Here is a 23263-nt window from a genome sequence, read left to right as displayed (position 1 = left end):
GCCAGTAGCAACTGGGATTTGACAGGGAGCTGGCTGAACGGAGCTTGCAAAGCAGCAACCCTTTCTGCATTCAGAGTGGTAAGTGGCTGAAAACTTGGTAGGGTTTTGGGGCAAGTGTTCTTGCTAACTGCTGGCTGGGGTTGTAGGACTGTAAGGACTCCTGCTTAAAAAAAAAAGAAAATACAGCCTGAATGGTGTGGTCTGAGTCAACAAGCGAAAAGCAAACAGCAGTACTCAGAGTAATCCTGAGGAGACCTTGGCAGGAGGTACAAGGCTTAGAACTTTTCAATTCCAGGAAATCCCAGTAGGAGATGAGAATTTCTGGACTGTGATAATGTGATGCAGCTAGGAAAACAGGGTGGATTCAGTGGGAGTAAGGTAGTTTACGACTGAATACATCCCTATGTTTTTAAAGGAAGAACAAAGTGACGGTATTTGCACAATGGAATCTGGACTTTTTTTTTTTTTTTTCCAAAAAAAAAGGAAGTAAAATGCATGAGAACGCATACCAGCTGAAATGAAAAAGGAGGATAAATTAGGCTACAAAATTAAGCATTGTTAAGAGCACGGCAAATTTAAAGGGAGAATGGAAGTGGGGACAAATTACAGAGCTGTTATGTGGAAGAATGGGGCAAACAAGATGTTTCTTGGTAGACTACCATATCTAGTGAAACTTGAACTAGTCATCAGCAAGGATTATTCTGCACTTCAGAAACAGCAAAAGGCAAATACTGTCAGTCTTAGAGTTGACTAAATTTAAAGTAGCCTAATCATTGAAAAGGAACAGTGAAGGTCCTCCTGGAAAGATAGACAAGTGGCCAGATCGTGGCTACAAGTCAGCTGAAGGCTTCCAAGTTGGCATAGAATTGGCACAGTCACTTCCCAAAACTGAATCACATTTGTTGGGGTTTCTTTATGATGCTTGTAGTCAGGTTAAATGATCATAATTGTCTCTGTAAACTTAGATGTACGAATACCAGTGTAGGGTCAAGGTAAGAACCCTATTATTTAGGAAATTAGAGCAGATACTGCACAAAGTCCTGAAGTGGGAAGCCAAGGACTTGTTTAATAGGTTTTCTTTGCTGTTATCCCACAATTTCTTTAGATTGTTCATAATCTCTAAGCAACTGACCTAAACACCTTTAAAACCCAAATCTTCCTGCATCCTCCAATGATGAACAAACATATGCACAATTTTGCACACTTATTAACCTTCTACTGGAGCGCTTCCCACATTAATTGCCTCAAGAAAAGAATTTGCATCACTGTTCAGAGTTGTTATTTCAGGTTAATGCCCTAGTCCACTGTTTCAGATTCAGTTTAAGATGTCAATAGATACTCAGAAAACTGTTACCCAGACCAGACAACATACGTGAGCCCTGCCTTGCCTTGGTTATTACTCCATATTTGGTGGTTTGGAGGAAGGAGATCTACAAAAAGTTCTGAACAGCTTTGCTCCATTACAAAATTGATCTATCTAATCAGATTTGTGGGTGTCAGAGCTAATTAAATAAGACCAGTTTCCTCCTGAAGAACTTCCCTGTACCTAAAAGCTGATAAGCCAGCAAGAATAGAGACTGGCTAATGTCAAGATGTTCTTACTATTACTCGTTTGTGTTGAAGCAGTGTCAAAAAGGAATCAGTGTCATCAGGAATCAGGACCTTCTGTGGGTTATTTATGGGGAGGAGCTGGAGAAGAAATTAAGTCTTTTATCAGTTATGCCAATTACTCTGCTACCTGAATTAGTACACTATAGCACCGACACTTTGTCCAGTATTGTACACGTCAGTCTTGCATATTTGATAGTCTGGACAAATACTGTGTCTGAGCTACTGAACGGTGACTGAGTCTAGAAAAGATGGTATTCTTTGCATACCTGTAAAGAATGGGCTGAACAACACAGTTACATTATAATTTACTTTCAGGTATTTGCATATGGGTAAATACATAAATGATCCCCTTTACAAGGCCTAAAGACACTATTGTAATTCTTTTTCCTTAGCTTTTTTTACTATTTGGGGTAATATTACAATGCTTATGTGTACAATTAGCAAGTGTTCTCTAACTGCCTCAGGCTCAAAGCCATGCAAAAATTTGCTGAGAGAACAGGAAATTTAACCTGTAATTTCTACACCCAAGGCTTATACACTAAACTCTAGATGGCTGCTTCTCCCTTGGGTTGCCTTTACACTGTTAACTGAGTGCTTTGCCAAACTACTGGAAAATATGAAAAGCTAAAGTAACACTGGGAAGACAGAATGGACAAAAATATTCTCTGTTTAAGGACAGTGCCGGTGCAGGAAAGATAGAAAGTATGGTTGGAGTGGTAAGGAAAGATGGAAAAAAACCATAAATGGTGAAAATTAAAAAGACTTGAAAGAAGGTAAGAAAACTTAAACCTCAGTATTGAAGGGGGTGAAGCAGACCTGAAAACTGGAAAGACCGCATAAGGGTGAAGTGATTGAAGGTGCCATGCTTAGCTTAGTGGACAGGCGAAAACGAGCCAGGACTGCAGATTGTTACTGCAGACGGAGCTGATCCTGCCCTCCCGCTGCTTACTTCGGACATGTTAACAAAGGCTCTTCCCCACCTCAACGTAGGCTGCTGAGGTGACCCTTTCACTTCCCATTTGGCCTCTTTCCAACACAGGATGAAGAAGTGGAAGGCACCATCTAGGTCATCGACTCTCATCCATGCCACTTCTCACTGTCACATTAACATGTGATAAAACCCCACCTTAAAATTTAGCTATGCTTTTGGCCCTGTGACTCCAGCTGGATGGCTATTTCAGGACAACACAGCGGACTTCATTTTTTTATGCTAGTTCTTGTTCCACCACTACTACTTCATTTAAGTATCACTGTTCCTCTCCTGGTCTCATGTTATATCTTTGGAGAACAACCATTTACACTCTGAACCTTCATACTCCTAGTCTAAAAAGTCTTCACTTCTTGCTTTGCATTCCCTCTTTTTCCATTCTTATGATAATCCAAGAACACTTTCTCTCGACCTTCCCCATTTTCTCAATATCCCTCTTGAATCATGTATGCAGCACCAATGAAATAGCTGTGCTCTTTAAATAATACTTCCATTAATATATTGAATACAATACATATACTAGAAATACTATTCTCCCAACTGCCTATGTGGAAAAAAAGACTAACAAGTTCCCTGGCACTTCAAAAGTCACCAGTAATACATTAGCAAGATATCAAAGGTCTTATCAGTTATTGCTTCCTCAGATGTTCACTTCCATTCTATGACTATGATATGCAGTGTGACAGTGTTTACTTTCCCAAACCATAAAGAGTAATCCAACTTTCACGTACTTTTTATTTTCTAATCCCTCAGTCTAGATTTCAGTATTTTTTCAGTACAAGCTCATGTTCAGCAATTTCCTGGGGTGCGTTAGGGGAAGCGTGGTCGAGGGAGGTGATCCTCCCCCTCTGCTCTGCCCTGCTGAGGCCGCCCCTGGAGTGCCGTGGCCGGTGCTGGGCTCCCCAGTTCGGGAGAGACGGGGACCTGCTGGGGAGGGGCCAGCGGAGGGTACCAAGATGGTGAGGGGACTGGAGCATCCCCCGTATGAGGAAAGGCTGAGGGGCTGGGGCTGCTTAGCCTGGAGAAGAGAAGGCTGAGGGGAGCTCGTCGATGCCTACAAACATCTCAAGGGCGAGTGCCAAGAGGACGGGGCCAGGCTCCTTTCAGTGGTGCCCAGTGACGGGACAAGGGGCAACGGGCACAGACTGCAGCACAAGAAGTTCCTGTCGAATATGAGGAAGAACAGCTTTATGTGGAGGGTGACGGAGCACTGGCACAGGCTGCCCAGAGAGGCTGCGGGGTCTCCTTCTCTGGAGACATTCAAAACCCGCCTGGACACGACTCTGTGCAACCTGCTCAAGGTGAGCCTGCTTTAGCAGGGGTTGGACTAGATGAGCTCCAGAGGTGCCTTCCAACCCCAGCCACTCTGTGATGCTGTGTAATACCAGTGTTGAAAGTTGGCAGGCAGTGTAATGCCAGGAGCTGATTCCTTTAAAAGCCTTAATCAGTGATGATCCATCATGAGCAGTGCGTAACTATGTGGTCAAAAAACACAGGTAAAAACATTATCACATTGGTCATGATGTGATGCAATGGTGCACAGTAGCAAGAGCTGTATTGGTAAATCCAGGAGTTGCCTTTAGTTCTTTGCCATTGTAGTCTGAAATGCAATAATTACTTATTTTTTAATCTACTTAATCCATGCATTTAGTTTTTAATCTACTTAATTGTTCTCATAGCACATGTATATAATTTTAATTTCTTAACCAAAATACTGAGTAGCATAGCAGATCATATTAAAATTTGAGTATCATGGCACTTATAATGTTTATCTAATAAGAGCATCATGTTAGTTTGTCATGTCATGTAACCGAATTCAAATACACAACTTAATCTTTTAACATTTTTTCACAATTTTTCTTTCATGACTGAGTATTCTGTGGAGAGTTTTATTACTCTGCCCCAGGCTGATATTGGTCTGAAAAGCCACAGGTCTGAAATTTCTCAGGTCATTCATCCTATATTTTTTTACCTGTTTGTATATCAGTTTTCTTCAAACCACATCTCTGGAATTTTCTTACTAATCAATAACTTAACAAAAAATTGTCAGTAGGCGGGGGGTGTTTATAGGGGTTTTTTTGGTTTTTTTTTTAAGGATTTCAGCTGTGACTTATCAAAGTCCAATGATTTTAAAATATGTAGTTCTGGCAGTTGTCTACAGCACATTTAGAATTATTGGCTGAAAAGAGTATCACCACGAATACTTTTTTTCTGGTGTGAACAACATCTGCTAGTTTTGGTAAAGAGAAAAAGTGTAAACATTTCACTTCAGCTGCATCATTGCCTTTTGCTCCATTTTATCTACTAATGAACCAAAACCGTTGTATCTTTTAATTCTTCCATGCATGAAATATACCTTCTTAATTCATGTCTTAATTCTACTGGCCATAAACATACGTGCTGCATTGCCATTTTCCTTATGGAATCTATGTGACTTCTAGATATTAATTCCTAATTACCAGTATTGCCCTTTTTCATCCTCTCTTACTCTTCCAGTTTCTTTCACTTTTTACCAAGTTGCCTGTATCTTTTAAATTACTTTTTTTTTCAGCATAAAGCTACCCAATCTTGCTTCAAGAAAACTTGCCGTTTTACATCCTGTTACTGCTCACCAGGGAAAGAGATAAGAAGGGTGATAAGAGAATGGTGAGTAAAATTCTTAGCAATGAGATAAATAACATATCTTGGTTTAATTTTTTTTCCCAATATCTTTGCTGCAGTGAGATTATTAGGTTAAAAATGCGAGATTTGGGCTTGCTTCTCATGAATAAACTGTGTGTGTGTATTTTTATGTGTGTCCTGAGATAGGTGTGTGGGTACATGTGTGGGACTTAAAAATACACTGTTGACAGTCATTATGGAGACTTTCTCATATCTCACGAACCATCCACTGGTGGCCCATGAATCACAGGTTGAGCAACAGTGTCCTGAGGGTGACTTGATGGCCTATTGTGAAGGACAATTGGTGCTCAGGTGTAGGTTTTATACATTAGGATGCCAGTCTATAAATATTTGCAACTTTCTTTTTTTCTGTACTGAACAGCAATTTGGAAATACTTCGTGCTGGTTTTGCTTCAGAAGTGCATGTTCCTCTGTCCACTGAGTGTAACAATCGAGCTCAGCGTTCAGCTGCCTTCTTGCCAGCAATACTGGCTAGGCTGAGATCACATTCACAAACAAGTCATTCCAGTTCTTCTTGTTCAGCAATAAGCCTCTTAAATGCCCAGTGAAAGAATTCTCCACCATCAAATTGTATGCTGCCTCAACTCTTTTGACAAAGACATGATTACTTAACCTGGTTGCAATCTTTTTGTCATTAACAGAGACCAATATGCAAAACTTACCCAGTACAAAGCTGTCTCCTACCCAAACTACACCTCTTATTAATAACAGAATGAATCAATATTATCCTAAGAAAAAAAAAATTCGGCATCTTCCATTATACCTAGCTATGCATTCATTTCTATTTTCTAACTTCAAAGGGAGAACCTCTGAAAAGAAACTAACTACTGATCACTTTCATTTTGGCAATAATCTCCCACATTTTCTAAAAATCATTACTCATTAGCTACCTTTCAGATTTTGGGTCTGAAAAGAAATTATACTGTCCTTCCTGCTGTAGTGTTCCCAACACAGGCTATACATCTCCAGAGTATGAGAACTCTCCATTAAATATAAACAAATCCCACTGAGCTCTCTGATTCTTTAGATGAGCCACATCTGATTTTCCTGTGCTGTCATCAGGGTCTCATCATGATGGTGGGTACTTCTTGACAGATATTTCCAGCTGAATGGAGGTTCTCCTTCTGGCTAACAGTTAGGACCTCTCTGTTCTTGTCTGTCACCAGCTGCTTAGAGTAACTCCTAATCCTTTCCCCTCCCACTCTTACTCACTGCCAGACTTCCTCTCCACTTTCTACTCTCCTCAAGCAGCTAGTTTAATTCTCTGTTAGCTACATCAACGGATATGTTAGACCTGGGAACAGAATTGTATTTCCAAGGAAATTTCATGCTTCCTCTCAGGTCTGCACGTTGTAACTCCAGCTCACCGCTCAACTATTCAGCCTGGTTCCTCTGCCTTACCACATAAACAACGAGCTGGCAGAGCTGTTACCACACAGGGACTTCAGAGCTGGTTAGAGAGCGCTCAGAGACACACTCTCCACACTCTGGCCTATCCCATTCAGCTTGGTTAGGAAACCATGTCATTCCAGCTGAGTAATCTAACTTCCACTAAAACAAGCACATAAGCGCATCACATATGCCTCCTTTCTGACACTTGACACAAAAGCTTCAAGGGCAAATTCTGTGAAATTCCCAGTTGTTTCTTGCTTGTTTCTGAGCATATTTGGTAGTGTCAACAACCTTTGGAGCATTGCTTCTCTAGCTTTCTCACATTGCCAAATCTCTAAAAATATCCCTTGGACACAGTTTCCCACATAGCAAGGTTATACCTACTAAATTTACCATTTTTTCTTAATTACTTCTAATAAGCTATCAGCGACCAGTACAGCTCAAAATTTTTGCTTTACAAAAAAAGCAGTATGTTGAAAATGGGAGGTAGGTGCCATAGGAAACACCTAGAAAAGGACAGTGGATGGGCAAACAGGAGGGGACCAGAATGGTGAAATATATGGAGCCCCTGCCATGGGAAAGCCGAGTGAGGGAATGTGTAGAGGAAAGGAATCTGGATAAAGTTGGGGATACAAAGATGCAAACATGCAAAGAGCCCTCGGTAAAAGCAGTACAAATGGCTTAGGTTGGAAAAGTCCCTTAAGATCATCATGTACAACATGCGCTGCCAAGTTCACCACTACACCATGTCTCTAACTGCTGCGTCTACATGTCTTTTAAATACCCCTAGGGATGGCAACTCAACCCCTTTCCTGGGCAGCCTGTTCCAATGCCTGTTAACTCTTTTGATAAAGAAATTTTTCCTAATATCCAATCTAAACTTCCCTAGTGCAACTTGAGGCCATCTCCTCCTGTCCTATTGCTTGTTACTTGGGAGAAGAGCCAACCCTCAACTCACTACAACCTCCTTTCAGGTGGCTGTAGAGAGCAATAAGGTCTCCCCTCAGTCTCCTTTTCTCCAGGCTGAACAACCCCAGTTCCCTCAGCTGCTCCTCACAGGAGTTCCTCTCTAGACCCTTCCCCAGCTTCGCTGCCCTTCTCTGGACACACTCCAGCACCTCAGTGTCTTTCTTGTAGTGAGGAGCCCAAGCTGTCAAGCACGCAGACTTGACCAAGTTACAGGTATCACTGTCCTTGATCTGCCACATCTCCCACCTATCTCCTCACAGCTGGCAAAAATCAGGACCTTGTGACCTGATTCACTCCCTCAGCAACCCGCATGCAGTATTGGCTGTGCAAGAAATGCAAAGAACAGCAAAACTGAGTGGAGGGGAAGGATCACCTCCCTCATCTTGCTGGCAACATGCCTCCTAATGCAGCCCAGGATGCTGCTGGCTGCCTTTGCCGCAAGGGCGTGTTTCTGCCTTATGGTCAATCAGTGTCCACCAGGACCCTCGGGGCTCTTCCTGCAAACCTTCTTTCTGGCTGATGGGTCCCTGGTATGCACTGACCAGTGTATGAGTTTATTCCTCTTCAGGTATATTTCTCTTTGTATTACACTCTTTTAGAAAGGATAAATCACTGTAAATAAAATGCTTAACCTGTATATTCAATTTGCTTTAGGTGGCTGGAATGTGGATTATCGCATTTTATCTCCTTGGCACAGTAGCAGGTGAGACACTATATCTATAAAAACTACCACTAGAAGGTGAATTCAGATGAATACATAGATGATTACTGGTATTTTCCTTTACATTGAATTCATAGTATGATTTGCAGGTCGTTGCATGACAATGTCTATTATTGTGCAAGAACTAATGCTAAATGGCTCTGCTCTATTTAAATTTTATTATTACAAATACAAGAGACTTAACTGTGCTAAAAATTCCCAGAGAAATTCAGTCATGTGTCAAGACAGTACACAAGCTCTGTCTATGTGCCTGCTCTGCACAAAGAGCCACTCAGCAACATGGTGCTTACCACAACAGACAGCGCTAAAACACAAAAGTTGAGCATAAGTGAGCAAAAACTCCATTTGATCTAGAAAAAGCTACTATATTGAAATAAATTATCATTTTGTTCACAGTACAAGGTTACTGCATAGATATCCTTCATTCTTACGAGCAGAGACAGAATGCTTTGGAGTAGGAAGCATGCAGGAGCAATTCTAACAAGCACTTCTTCAAAGACATTTTAAAAGAAATTGAATTAATCCTTTACAAGCCTAGAAAATGGTGTCAAAAGAGTGCCTGGGTCTTTACTTGGTTTATCCTCAAATTATTTATCTCCCCTTGTGCTACCTGCTTCAGGCAGTTATCCACAAAGGAAACAAGAACAAATCTCAGCTTCAAAATTAATCGTGAATTGAAATCCTTAGTTTTCTGCTCTTCAGACTGTCACAGTCTCAAATACATCATCAAGCATTAAGATATTCTGACATATAAACAAGTGGTTTCTTCTACTCTAGGTAAAGAAGTTTGCTACCCCAGGCTTGGCTGTTTTACAGATGACCCGCCCTGGTCTGGGGTACCAGGGAGGCTTCTGACAGGTTTGCCTGACTCTCCCGAGCACATGCACATCAGCTTCTCTCTCTACACCAGAGAAACAGGAAATAACTCACAGGTGACATTTATTTTTAATATCAAGAACTGACTAAACCTTCAAATGTCTGTTACCTTGTTAAAAGGTCTGTGCCAGTCACCATAGGCAAACAAGTCAGAACAAGAAGGTAGTTTTAAGGTACAGTAATGAGTGTACTTTGGGGTAAAGCACACTAAAAAAATGCTGTCAGTGAGCTGTAGAACACAACAGCTTTCTGGTACTTTCCTGCACAAGGATATGGGTTATAGCAGACTGCCTTTGGCATTGTCTTAAGGTCTCCAAGGAAAGCTGAAGACACGGTCAAATCAGCAGCCTTCCGAGTATTCACATAGGAAAGCAAATAGTGCTGTCTGACAGGGAACCTGAGCTAGGAAGATATTGGGACTTTTAAAAATAAAAGTCTGAAGAAGACTGATTTTATGCCATTTCCAAACCCACATTCTACCCTGAAACCTGATTATTTTTACATTCTAAGCTGTCTCTCTGCACCCTGAAAATCAGACAGAAATACTCAAGTTGCTTATGCCCTGAAATACTGAGCAGAATAACAATGAGGAAAAACCTGTAAGATCAGGAGCTGGGACCACATCCCTTCAGCAAATGCTTCTGAAGCTGCTAAATCCCTTTCAGGCTCCCAAACCTTGTGTCCCCTGAGCTGTACAGAGATGTTTAGGATTCTTCTAGCATGAACTATGATGCCATTACTGTTATTGCAGACATCCTGCTTGCCACACTGAGAACCCAACTCAGCCTCTCTAAGGATGAAAAGTTCTACCTGTGATAAACTTCTACAATCTGCAGAGCAGGGACTTGTGAGCCCACAAGATACACCCAGCAGCAGGTTACTCAGCACTTCTGCTGCTGATAAACCAAGTCAAAATCACCTTGCACTGCCTCCCAGCCACTAAATTTCAGTGCATCTCTGCTCTAGGGCACAGCCCTTCCACACCCAAACTCCCTGACCCCACATTTGTCTAAAAACCAACAGACAGATACCGTGCTCAGAGAATAAGAAAAGTATATAATTAAGCAGCCTGCAGCAATGTGTGAAGATCAGCACCCCTATTGCACCCAGTTCTTGCACGAAATTCTTTCAGTATTTCTGGAGTAGCTAATGAGGGAAAAAGGCATGGAAACATCACCTATCCAGGGGAAAAAAAAAAGAAAAGAAAAGAAAAAAAGAAGCTGTTGCTTACATGCAGAGCAGCACATTGGAGCCAAAGGTCAGGCCCGTAAAAGGGCAAGCTGAACCAGGAGATGGGAGATGTGGAGCTGGTGGCCTGCTCCATGGAGAAACTCCTCCAACTCAGGCCAACAGGCATCATGTGACACTACAGCCCTTTCAGGTTTTTTCATATGCCACATAGGGGAGTTCTTCCTGCATTAAGCAAAATAGATAGGAGCAGCAGAAACCACATGGGCACAATTTCTTTGGAAACCAAACTGAGAAAGGCGAGATACAGGGGCCCCTGAGTTCAAAAATCACAGACACTGTCCATTCAAAGTAGTCTCAAGTCCTACAGAGGGGAAGACATAGCTGACTTTCTTTAAATGTTTGAAATGATGAATATATAAAACTTTTTTTCTTTTTTTACACACAGGTGATCTCCGCGATAAACTCCTCCACCATCCAAAACTCACATTTTTCCTCACATAGGAAAACCTCCTTCATCATTCATGGATTTGGCAGCACTGGAAAAAAAGGCTGGGTGGTAGAAATGTGCTTGGTATGAGAGCATCCTCTGATTTCCATCAGCAGTTGTAACTATAGTCTGTCAGTATCCTTTAGGTGCTAATATTCACCTTCCATTTTGCAATTCATTCAGTAGTAGCAGATGCCAGCCAAGAAGTAAACTTCACAAAAGCCAAAATGTTGCCACTCTGGAAGATGCAGCATAGTCAAGACTTCTTGTTCATCTCTGACATTATGTTTCTGTAGAGAGCTTCTATCCCCAAACCCTGCACATCAGATCAAATCAATAAACTGAACATAGATGTCTCCAGCCTCTACACCAGCGTCAGATATATCCAAAAATCATAGGGGCAACTGAACTATCCGTCAGTCAAAAGGCATTCCTGAGTTGTAAAGCACAAGCTTCAGTCTACAAATATTCTGGCTTACCACTGTTCAGTTCATTAAAAAATAACCCAAATAACAAACAACAAAAAAACCCACAACCCCCCCCCCAAAAAAACCCAAACAAACAAAAAAAAAAAAAAAAACAAAAAACCCAAAAAACAAAGCCAAAAAACCCCCAAAAAAACGAAAACCAAACCAAAAAAGACACAATCCAAACCAACCCTTTTTGTTTGGATACAAAGTGCAATGAAAAAAAACATTTTCAAATATGAAATGTGGAAGCTAGCACAAAACCAGCAGTGTACTCTGTCAATGACAGCCTTGGCTCTGATAGATAAGCAAAATCTACTCTAGTTTCTGCTTCTTCCATGCTGGCAGGGAAAAGGACAAGCTAGAAAAAGACCACCACTGAATACTAAGTGACAGATCTGCAGCATTATTTTTGTTCATAAATCTACAAAAACTTTTAATTTGGAATACTAATTTTCCATTTTTTTCAGTTGAAAAACCCCAGCAATTCTATCTGCCTCTCCACAGTACAAGCTTATGGTGCCTACAGGAGAGAGGAGAGTCCAGGATTCAATGTACTATTGCTTCAAGCTCCTCTTTTCCTTATCATTCACCTTTAGCTCTTTATCATGGATTAATTTTTGTTTCTACTCGTGTTCTTTCTCAAAACTTGAGTGAGCCTTAGTCACAGAAAGCTACAACTGCAGACTTCAATCCATGATTCCTTCAGTGGAAAAATCACTGATCTCTGCAAGACTGTGACCACTGCTGAAGTTAACAACACATTAGCTTTCTTTGCTGAAATAGAAACTTTCTAACTCTACTCCAAACCTTTCCAGTTTGACATGACTTTCTCAGTTTCAAAGGCACTTGGTAAATAAGTCTTCTTCCCACGCTGTACAGTTAAAACTACCCATGTCCCTCCAAAAACCATCACAGGCTGCATATAGAAACTACTGTGCAGTTGTGTGACTCTTCCAAATTATTTATACATGTATAGAAGTGTCTTACAATGTAAAGTATTTTTATTACAGTCTTTCAAAATTGATACTTTTTGGATCAACGGTTTGTTGTGTTGTTTTATTAGACAACGGTGCAGTTGCAGTGCAGTGCAGGCTACAGCAAAGAGTCCTGTTTAGTAAAGAATGAGAAATTCCATGATTATGTTACCTTTTAGTGCTTATTCTAATTTTAGTTGATACTCTCTTTGTTATTTTGTTTCCTTAAATACTTTATGTTTTCCCACATCAGCTGTTACTGGAAGTGGAAAATATCAACTGCATTGCTGTCGACTGGGAAGAAGGTGCAAAAGGCACCTACATCAGTGCAGTGAACAACATCCGCGTGATCGGGGCTGAGGTTGCTTATTTCATAAATACTTTACAGGTAAAAGACACAGCTTTGCCACCTACATTTCTGAAGTAGATATAATGGGGTTATGATGCTGCTGCTTTGATTTTGAACCTTGTCCATTAGGGTCATCCAGTGCTTCAGGAAGAACTGTACAATGCACGCAGTTGAGTTCCAGCTAATTATATTAATTATCTACTCTGTAAGGACTTCTCACAGCCACAAAAGACGTAAATTAAGGTGATGTGGTTGGAAAGAAGTGCCAATTAATTGAAGACCAGTAGGTGGCAACATTTCCCCATAATGATACAGGCAAGAAAGCATGTCAGCATCCCATACCTGTGCTAGAAGTTAGTGTTTCAGCACAGCACCACTGAAACGAGCAGAAGCAGGATCACTTGATAATGCTATATCTGCTGTCTACAGGCATGATACACTGTCCAGTTGCCTTCTAGTCGTGAACTTCATGTTCCTGAAGGCAAGTATCCATGTTTACATGTAGAGCGCAGGACTGCTTGGTTGCAAAGTTTAAGGGTGTCAGCGTTTCCCCACTGCCTTCAGAAATACTCACAAGGACTCAGACTTGCTGAAAATCAGAACCCTGCCTGGCTGTAGTCTTGATCCTGGTCAGGAGCTGTTAAAGTGCTGCAAAAGAGAGTTCAGAGCCCACAAAGCAAAGTGTCAACTTCGTGAGCACCTGAGTATCAGAGAACAATTCCCCATAATCTGCTGGGGTACGGTCTACTGTTTCTACCCAGGAAAATCACATCTAGCCTCACACAGCTTATTCTTCTTTGTGTAAAAATCCCAGGTCACTTGAAGATGGGTTCAGTTTCACATTTAATATCTCTATTACTGCACCATTTGCAGCCTAGGCCTCCCTTCCATTACAAAAAATGCATATGTGATCCTTAGACTTTCTTTCCTTTTCCCCAATTTAAAAGCTTCTGGATTTTCACTTTAGGAATGGTTAAGCTGCATTGTAAATGTCAGTACTGCGGTAAAACATATTCAGATGAATCTTACAGTAAAGGTAGACAGGCCAATACTACAGGTCTGCTTTTATTTTGGTACACACGTTACAAAACAAGACTTACTATAAAAACCTGAAGCAATTAGCAACCAATCCTTGTTGGTTTTGTACATTACAAAAGCCAGCAAATCCCCAAATGAAACATGTCCCCTGCAAGCAGCCTACACACTGATTAACCTCCGTTTCAACCTTCAATATATGTGTAATAACTTAGCGGTGCAGGTCTTGTACAGGTGACTCTTGGCAAAGAGGAGAATGAATGTCAGAAGACCTAAGCTTGTCAGCGAAAATATTGTTGAGTGATATCACATATTCTAAGTAGGCATGGAGAATAGACGTGTGATAAAAAGGGCCCCATAATACAGCAAATACAGAAAAAATAAGGTCATTTTGATGGAAAATGAAATCAAGGGTTGATCCAAGTGAGAAAGGAGGTTCATATTTTGTCACCATGGGTAACTGAATGTGGTAACCACATGCCAACGCTAAAACTGTGAATCCATCATCACTAGGCATTTAAAATTCTATATTGGATCATTTTATATCCTATCAGTTTAGTTTAAACAATATTTAACTCAAAAAACTCATACCCTTTTTGCTATGTAGGAAGTCAGTCTAGATGTTCCTAAAGGTCCACAATGTAAGACACCCTCTTTGCTTGCTATTTAAAGCCTGTGTTCTTATCTCCCACCACCACCACCTTAATGATCAGAAACTCTTCAGATACTCCCCTGACGAAATCCATTTAATTGGCCACAGTCTGGGAGCACACACTGCAGGAGAGGCGGGAAGAAGGATCCAAGGCATCAGGCGGATAACAGGTAGGCTATTCAACAAGGTGCAGCACTAACATAGCATGTGTCTAGAGGAAAGAAATTTGCAACACGCTGGTCTGTAGACTGGAATTAAATTAGTGGCAGTGCTGGAGATGCCTTATGCAAGAGTAGGAAAACTTCACACTTCACAGAAACAAGGGTAATTACTGTATCTTCTCTCTCTGGGTAGGTTAAATACTCTTTAGTGGAAGGGCAAACATAGCTGTTATGTTTGTAGTGTTACCATCGATCACTGGGTTACATCAAGCCCTACACAAAGACAAAGCAACAGATCAAGAGCCCTTCATTTTTCCTATTCTTGAAACTTTACAGGCCAGTAATAAGCTCACACATAATAAAACACCTCCTTCATAGTAATACAGTGTCTATGGGAAAATATTTTACTTTTGTTGGAGTAGGTTTGCAGAAAGGTTCACAAACCTGTATGATCGCAGGTGGGGTTTTTTTCCAGTTTAGCTTAGAATTCACATTATTATTATTATTCAATGTACCTTCCGCAATACTGAATGTCTGATGCTGTAGTTGGCAAGAGACGTATTAACACACGCAACACTTTTCTTCCTCCCTCAACCAACAAATGTGGGGGTTTTTTTAGGTTTAGACCCTGCTGGGCCCTATTTCGAAGGTACTCCTCCTGAGGTGAGACTGGATCCTTCAGATGCAAACTTTGTTGATGTCATTCACAGTAATGCTGCTCACTTTCCTACCGTAGGTAAGTGTTCATGTGCAAATAAATATCTGCAGGGATAGGCGTGCACTGAGACACTAACATCATCACCTGTGTATCTCAGGGCTTGGAATGTATAACACCACTGGTCACCTGGACTTTTACCCAAATGGAGGAACTGTGATGCCTGGCTGCAATGATTTAATTCCAGAGATGAAACCTAGTGATTTTGAAGTTATGATTGCAGGTAAACATACATTCCCAACATGCATAGTACTTTATTTTTGTTCAATTCTGAAACACGAACTGTGAAAGTAACTCTCCATTAGGGAGAAAACAGCAAAACAAAATTTTTTTCTGCCTATTTACTCATAAGTCAGGAAAGGAAAGCAAAGGCTGGATCAGAACAGTGCTCCCCAAGGAAAGGAACACTGTAGAGAAAGGAGTTTGAATACAGACCTACGCTTTGCTTCTATAATTTGAACTTGGACCTGCAGAACGCAAAACAGCAGGGAATGGGGAATCTGCAAGTCCAAAAACCTAACAACCCCAGCAGGAAGTTTTCCAGGCTGAGACAGGCCAACATCAGGACCAAACCGGCAGTGTGACACCACTACATTTGGTTTCTTGCAGATGTTGCAAAGAGCATCTGACACTTATAAGGCATATTTAGGCAAAAGCACTCAGTGTTTCCAGGGACTGTACATGCCTCACCTCTCCACCTGAGACTTCTTTCTCTTCGCAGGCTTTGGAGAGGTTCACAAAAGGCTGGTGGGTTCTCCTGGCTCTATTAATCCTTTTGAAACTGTAATCAATACCATTTTGCTGAGACATCTCACATATATATATATATATGTGGCTGTCTTTTTAAAAGAGACTATTACAATACAGTAGATAAATACATCTCACTTGGAATCTTGTCATAACTGGCACACAGGTCTCCAGATAAAACACAAACAGCAACTTCTACTGCAACTAGAAATGCATAAATTCAGGCAAAAAATTATTACAAGACCACACTGCTGTTCTCTTCTGTACCTCAGTTGTTTCCATGGCGAGGCAAGTGCAACTCTTATACAGGATAACAGGAGGTTATTTCACAGATGCTCATAAACATTGTTCCAACAGATGCTACAGTCATTGGGGGGTGCCATCACTCACGCAGCCATGAGTTTTATTTTGAAAGTATCCTCTACCCTACTGGATACCTTGGATATCCCTGTGAAACGTACAAATCCTTTGAGTCAGTAAGTATATCAGCCCAGGAACGGGTGAGCTGTAAAGAAAATAAACCAGGTCTCTGCACTCATCCTGGCTTCCACTATGTGCACAGAGCACTTGGATGCTGGTGGCTGCACTCTCACAGTGTGGTTTGGTAGGAGGAAGCACGCAGTGAGGCACAGTGTACAGTCACTCCATCAAGTATTCCTGTCTGGAAAATGAATCCTGAGGCACAGATGATATCACCAAAATGGGTGGGGGGTGGGGGGGTGGGAAATTAAAACCCATGCAGTTCTCACCCTAAACCTTTATGCAGCAAGCATGTAGGTTAGACATACCTACCCTACTAATTCCTGGCTGGAAGAAGAGACATTTGGAGCCTTCAGAACCCTTGACTGTTCTCCAGTGTACACTGGGCACTGATCAGACCACCTAAGCAAATGCATTTATGAATGATGCTCCTGGGTTTTTTGCCCCCCATATGGTGTTGCAATGTGAATGCAGGCAAGTTCCTTTCCACTAGGAGAGTAAAGCTGGCTTATATTGTCCTAGACTTTAGCTGAAATACGTTTGAGCTAGAGAATTTCAGACCATCATCCAGACAGGTGTCAAACCTGCTTATTCTATACCATCTTTGCATATGCATGGGTGCATAAACCATTATCTGAATCAAGTTTATCAGGTTTTGGTGGTAAGATATGACAACATACAGCACTGCCACAGCTTTGCAAGATCAGAACAGCATCCTTAGCCCTAATTTTGTCAGAGCTACATCGAAAAAACATACATATATACTCCTCATTAACTGATGCTCTTATTTTCCATAGGGAGACTGTTTCCCATGTCCACAGGAGGGATGTCCAATGATGGGGCACTATGCTGACAAATTCCCAGCCAAACTGAAACGAGTGAACCAAAAGTATTTTTTAAATACAGCAGCAGACCCACCTTTTACTGGTAAGTGGAGGTTTGTTACAGTTGTTTACATGCCTGAAAAGTGATTGCCTTGCTGTGATTTACAGCCATGCACTTGTGTTGTTTCTACAAACAACTGCTAACATCTCTGACAAGAAATGCTACATTAGTTATCAAAATTCAAGCTCATTGAGCCTTTTATTTGCTAACACGAATTAATTCCAGCTAGGAGAAAAAAGAACTAGCATCTTTCATATCAATGATAATCTAGTTTTATTTTGCTTTTCTTTATGCAGCTTGGAGACAAAAAGTATTTATCAAACTGTCTGGTGTAAAGAAAACAAGAGGGGACATAAACCTTGTTTTCCATGACACAGAGGGGAACACAAAAGAATATGAAATTACCAGGTAAGTTAAATCAATACTCCCTTATAGCATTTGATGTTGCTAACATTAATCTACACATTTTCCACATATTTAAGTAGTACAAACACTTATTCTGTGTTGCAGATCTTCTGCTTAGCATCAGATATGAAAAAAATTATCACATAGGTAAGACCTATGAGCATGAGGGCAAATAGATGGTTGTAAAAGGAAATGGAAATCACTTCATGAGTTTTGTGTTTCTTGAGTTGGTCTTAAAAAAACAAAATCAGACAACAAAATGAACTTACACCTCTGGAATACACTTAATTCATGCAGTGCTCACCTGTTTCATATGCACTTTAGCACAACCGCTTCACTCCCACACCTTGTGGCAACACACATCAGCATACTCACTCCACATACTGACAAGGCTCTGCTCTGCCCACGAGCTGCTGTGTGATCTCATTCAAGGCAATCCTATGTCTGCACTTACCAAATTTGCAAAGTAGATACCTCCTTCCTCCCTAGGATATATTAAAAGCCATCACTACTATACAAATGGCACACTTTCTATAGTCTGGCCAGTGAGCTTCATTCACCTCTCATACCATCTCCTACAATCAAAATAGCAGTTCCTACTGCCTTCTGTACCTCCTCTGAAAAAAGCACTTCCACATGTTCTCTCACCATCCTCTTTGTGCACATGCAGACTAAAGCCCCACAGAAGTTCCCAGCTTATCTACAAAATCCTCCCAAGAACTTGTCGCAGAGCCTTACCTGCGGTGATACCTGCAAAACCCAGCATGTGTGGGTGCTGGAGGCAGCCCCAGCCTCACCCTCACCTCCCGGTAGCCTCCTGCTACATGCACATTTAAAGTTTCCAGTGTTGTTTTTCTTCCTCTCCCAGTTCAGGGCATAACAGAAAAAGTGCAAGTTTCTGTTGTAACAGAGGGGAAAACCCCAGTCTTGCAATGAATGTGATCTAGTTTGGTAAACTTTAAACTTAGCATTGCTGTCTTCATTCTATTTGCAGTGGACTCCTCTCTCAAGATCAAGTTTATACAAAATACCTTGATGTTGAAATTAACCCCAAACATATCAAAGAAATTGAATTTCTCTGGAATAAAGCCATATTTACTCTGCTCTGGGCAAGACTGGGAGCAGAAACTATCAAGATAATTCATGGAGAAGATGGACATATGTAAGTATATTCCTTTTACAGGTCAGAAGAAATGGGAAAAGAGTGCAAAAACTCTGAGAGACAGGATTGAATATGGTCTTAGTAAACTGGACATATGGTTTTCAATTAACAATGTGAATTTCAGTAATTACAAGGACAAGATATTACACTTTGGATGGAAAAATCAAATGTTCAAGTACGAACCAGAGAATAACTGTCTGGAAAGGAATACAGCAGTGAATAATTTGAAATGCATACTGTTTAGCCAGAGCAAAACCATTACAAACCAAGATAAAACAAGTCTCATTCCCAGGAGTATTGTATAGAAGATCCAGGGAGTAATTATTCTAATTTGAATAACTAGCATAAGACTGGAATCAGAAGCAGGGTTGTTTTCAAGTTTGAAGAGTATTTTTCAGGAACAATGCACAGAGACTGAAGTCTGAAAAAATAGCAAAAGACCTTTAGAAAACCTGATCTGTGTGGAACAGCTGAAGGAAATGTGTTTCTCAATAAAGAACTGCCTGGAGAGGAGCATGAAGATATAGACATCAGCTGTCTTTGAAGGGCCACAGTCAACTGTTCCATATACCTACTGGGTTTAGGTCAAGGTTTAATTGATGTATTTTACAACAGGACAAATATTGGTTAGGTATTTGGAAAAAAACTCCCTCATCATTTGGCATTGGCAGGGATTATTTAGAGAAGCTGATGAAATCCCTTTGTGTGAGCTCCTAAAAAAAGCTGCAAAGCTATGACTGGAGCAATCTAGTGAAGCACCTAGCCTAAATAAAGGGAGCTTAACAAGAGCCTTTCTGACTTCTTATCTAGAGCTCTATATGGGCGAATCTAGAGATTGATTGTATTCATGTATTAAAACTCAAGTTTTACAGCTGGCCCCCAAAAGCAGGAAATTTACCTCGTTACTGTTAATATGTATTCTGCACAAGCTTTCAGGAAGGCTTAAGTAGGGTTACGGATCAAACTAACAACCCTTAAGATGGCAGCTGACTTTCATTTTTCTCAGGGGGGGGGAAGAGAGAAATAAATCCTGATTCAAGTGGGTTTTTTCTTCTCAGGTCAACTTTTTGTGGCCATGGAACTGTGACATATGGAGTTCCTCAGTTACTTACACCTTGCTAGAGGTCACTGAGTACAACTGTTCTTTCTGTACACAGCAGCTGAGCAAACCATCAGTCCTGCGCATGGGAACATTGGTACACAAAGCTATTAAAGCAATAATCAAACTGCCTGTTGTTTTCTTTATTTTTTGTTTGCAAACACACTTGTCAATGTTTTTCATGTTTGAACCCATTTTATTGTGCTTGTAACTATGGAAGCAACTGGAAATCATATAGGCTAACATACATTTATAACACTGCACAGACTTACTCTGCCAGTGCCTCAAGGCAAGAGCTGTTTCCCACCACACTGATAATTTGCCACATTTCCCACCCGTCAAACACTCTCAAGGCAGCACATTACCTCAGCACACCGCTCTGGCTGGGAACGGTCCCAAACACCTCCTTTCTGCAGCCTGCACTAATGCCCAGAGCTTTCCAGCCCCACACAAGAGCACTGCCCTCAGAAGACACTCTGGGGTGAGGCAGGAGCAGAACAAGACCAGGATCTCTTCAGCAGTTCAGAATAGCCCTTTGTACACTGCACGTCTGGGGAAGCAACAGCTGAAGGCAAACCTCAAGTGTTCCCCACTTCAGAAGAAACCAAACAGCTGAATCACAGCAGCTGGCTACTGTTTGAGTTCAAACACGTACCTTTCCCGTGGCCCCTGGAAATCCTGGCAAGAAACCCTGACTTTGAATAACTCCAGCTTTGTAAAACCTGGAATTGACTATTTCACATTAAAATTAACACTACTGCTCTGCAAGGTCTGGCATGAGTGAGACACCTGGAGCTTTAAGAGACCAAGACAGTGGATATTTTTCCAAGTATAAAAACCAAACTATAAGTTAATGAATAGGAAGAAAGAGTTAACAAACTTCTAAGAAATAGGAGTGAAGAAGTTATCTGCCCGAGTGCTTGTATGTCAGTTATCAAGCGTGGGAAAATGGGAGCAGAAATACAATATTGAGAATGCATTTATAACAAGTATAAATATCTGAATGAAATAATGTTGTTTTTTTTAAAAAAAAGAGCGACAGTGTTGTATCCTTGACTAATCACTAACCAAGCTTGTATGAAGTTAAAATCATAATTAAACACAAGTCTGAGGTTCAGCCAAGACAAACCTGGAGTCCTGAATACTGCACATCCCCTGGGGACTTGACAGGTGACAAGGGAAGCATGAACAATGCCGGGAAGCACCATGCCGTGTCCCAGGAGAGTGCCATGGTGTCCTGCAGCACCAGAAATCCAGTCCTCTCCTCTGCCTGCTTCCTTTTCCAGACTACAGCTTCTTCAGACTGCAGAAACATAGCTGGGCCTTTATTTATCACCTTCTTTCTCAAAAGCCGTCTTTCTTCCGACAGCACCTGACCGTGAGGCCCCAAGGACCAGAACAGCTCCTGCAGGAGCTGCATCCTACCGAAGGACACGCATCCCAGCCTTACCCCTTCTTCCTGAAGGGGAAGCAAGCAGCTGAAGCCCATCTGACCATGGCCTAAGGAAGTGTCTAGTTATTCAGTCTGCCCTGTGTTGAATAGGAGCAGCAGACTAACTATGATAAAATCCTAACTTGAATCTTTTCCATCAGCTCTTAAACTAAATAGGAAAGCCTGTTGCCCCTCATTTTGAACAAGTGCTAAAACTCATCGGTGTACTAGGGCATGTACTGATTCTCCTGTGTCATCAATATGAGCTTATTTACAAACTGAAATGTTACTTAAATTAAGGATGGGAGCACTGAGCTCTAAATTAGGATCAAAGGTGATGTTTTAGAAAAATTAAAAACTCACTGCTATTTAAAGAAATAAACCCACTAGCATGGATGATAGCAGTGTAATAGCTATACACACAGCTGGTACCCATTTGGTTGTTCCCAGAGGTAGAGATTAGGCAACGTCAGCTCTGCCAAGATATATGGCCACAGCCAAAAGCTTTCTAGGCAAAGAGTTAGATGAGGTCTCATTTCGTCTTGAGTTCACTTACAGCCTTCTCCTGGAGATGAACGGGACCAAGGGGTTCCCAAACCTAGTTCTGTTCATTTGCACACGCTGGTTTTCACTTTTTACAAAGCGGCCACGTCACAATGTCTGAGGGAATTTTGTATGCTATTTGTATATATTTCCAGCATGTTTGATCTTAGCCATTCTCTAAGTGATGAACTTTCTCAAGCCTTGGGTTGCATGGGTAGTATAGAAAGGATCCACAGGGGTAGACAATTGTACTTCTACATCCGTTTATTTTAACAAGGAAACTAAAGGAACACCAGGAGGCCAGGCTCTTTCACTATGAAGTTTTCCTAGAGGTATAAGGCTTCACCAAACTGAGCTGATGTCAGGAAATGGGCACAAAAGACCCAGCAGCACAGGAGCATTCCACATCCAAAGTCACCTGATGCAGAACAAGGGAGAGGTCTTAAAAATCATGTCGTTCTTTATCAACTCCCCCAGTAGTTCCCCTACATCCCCACTACATAACACTAAGAACAAAAGCCCTCCCAGCCCAGACAATCCCCTAAATATGTACATAATTCTCTTTAATATCCCATTTCTGATGTGTTGCTGCCTGGGAATTACCCAGTCTCTGGAAGTCCAATCTTATTCTGGGCTCCAGCACACTAATTCAAGAAATCCATGTCCACAGGTTTTGGAGTTCTCAGAGAAACCAACTACTAAAGTTGTTTTGCAGCTTAGCTAGAAACTATAATCTGAAATAAATGTTCCTATCTTTCTGGGAACTTTTCCAAGGATAAAGCAGACTATAAAAAGTAGATGCAAAGTTTGCACATTAGTGCATGGAGCTTCAAAGCTGCACAGTAAGTAGTTCAGGTTTGGGGTTTTTTCTTTTATCTCATCAGGTATACAGCTTCCCAAGACAGCAGTATAAAGGGGGATGGCAGCTCACACTGGTGTCCTTGTGTTAGTTCTATAGTAGCTACCATACATCTGATAGAAGCATAGCCTCAACAGGACAAAAATCACACTGGATTTAAGCTGTGCCTTAGTAGATTTAGGAGTCCCACAATCACTAGTGGAGCAACCAAACATAAAGCTGACTCATATGTGTCACATACACAGCAGTCCTAAAGACATGTTGCAGAGAAGACGGACACAGCACCCTTTTCACCTGGTCGAAATCCAGCACCAGAAAGCTAAGTCCACTTGCTAATGGGTTAGCAAATCCTAACTGCTTCTTTTTCTACTGTTCTAG

General features: G+C 41.3%; 1 protein-coding gene across 1 annotated transcript; it reads left to right on the top strand.

Annotated features, from left to right (window-relative positions):
- Positions 1–20177, top strand: LOC102051552 (pancreatic lipase-related protein 2-like). Its single transcript, XM_027812194.2, has 14 exons — positions 1–78; positions 5151–5245; positions 8297–8345; positions 9141–9295; positions 10876–11001; positions 12615–12749; positions 14459–14567; positions 15178–15294; positions 15374–15496; positions 16378–16496; positions 17298–17427; positions 17682–17793; positions 18785–18952; positions 20011–20177. Exons 2-14 carry the CDS (start codon positions 5243–5245, stop codon positions 20072–20074), a joined length of 1410 nt encoding a protein of 469 aa, XP_027667995.1. The 5' UTR covers positions 1–78; positions 5151–5242; the 3' UTR covers positions 20075–20177.
- The last annotated feature ends 3086 nt before the right edge of the window (positions 20178–23263 follow it).

The sequence above is a fragment of the Falco cherrug genome, chromosome 9 (genome assembly GCF_023634085.1).
Source record: "Falco cherrug isolate bFalChe1 chromosome 9, bFalChe1.pri, whole genome shotgun sequence".
Lineage (NCBI taxonomy): Eukaryota > Metazoa > Chordata > Aves > Falconiformes > Falconidae > Falco > Falco cherrug.
Note: the sequence above shows the minus strand (reverse complement) of the source record. Positions and strands in the feature narration are given on the sequence as shown.

Coding starts and splice junctions, on each gene's coding strand:
- LOC102051552 (XM_027812194.2), top strand. Junction 12,750..14,458: donor ATTTCATAAATACTTTACAG/GTAAAAGACACA, acceptor CTTAATGATCAG/AAACTCTTCAGATACTCCCC. Junction 16,497..17,297: donor CGTACAAATCCTTTGAGTCA/GTAAGTATATCA, acceptor TATTTTCCATAG/GGAGACTGTTTCCCATGTCC.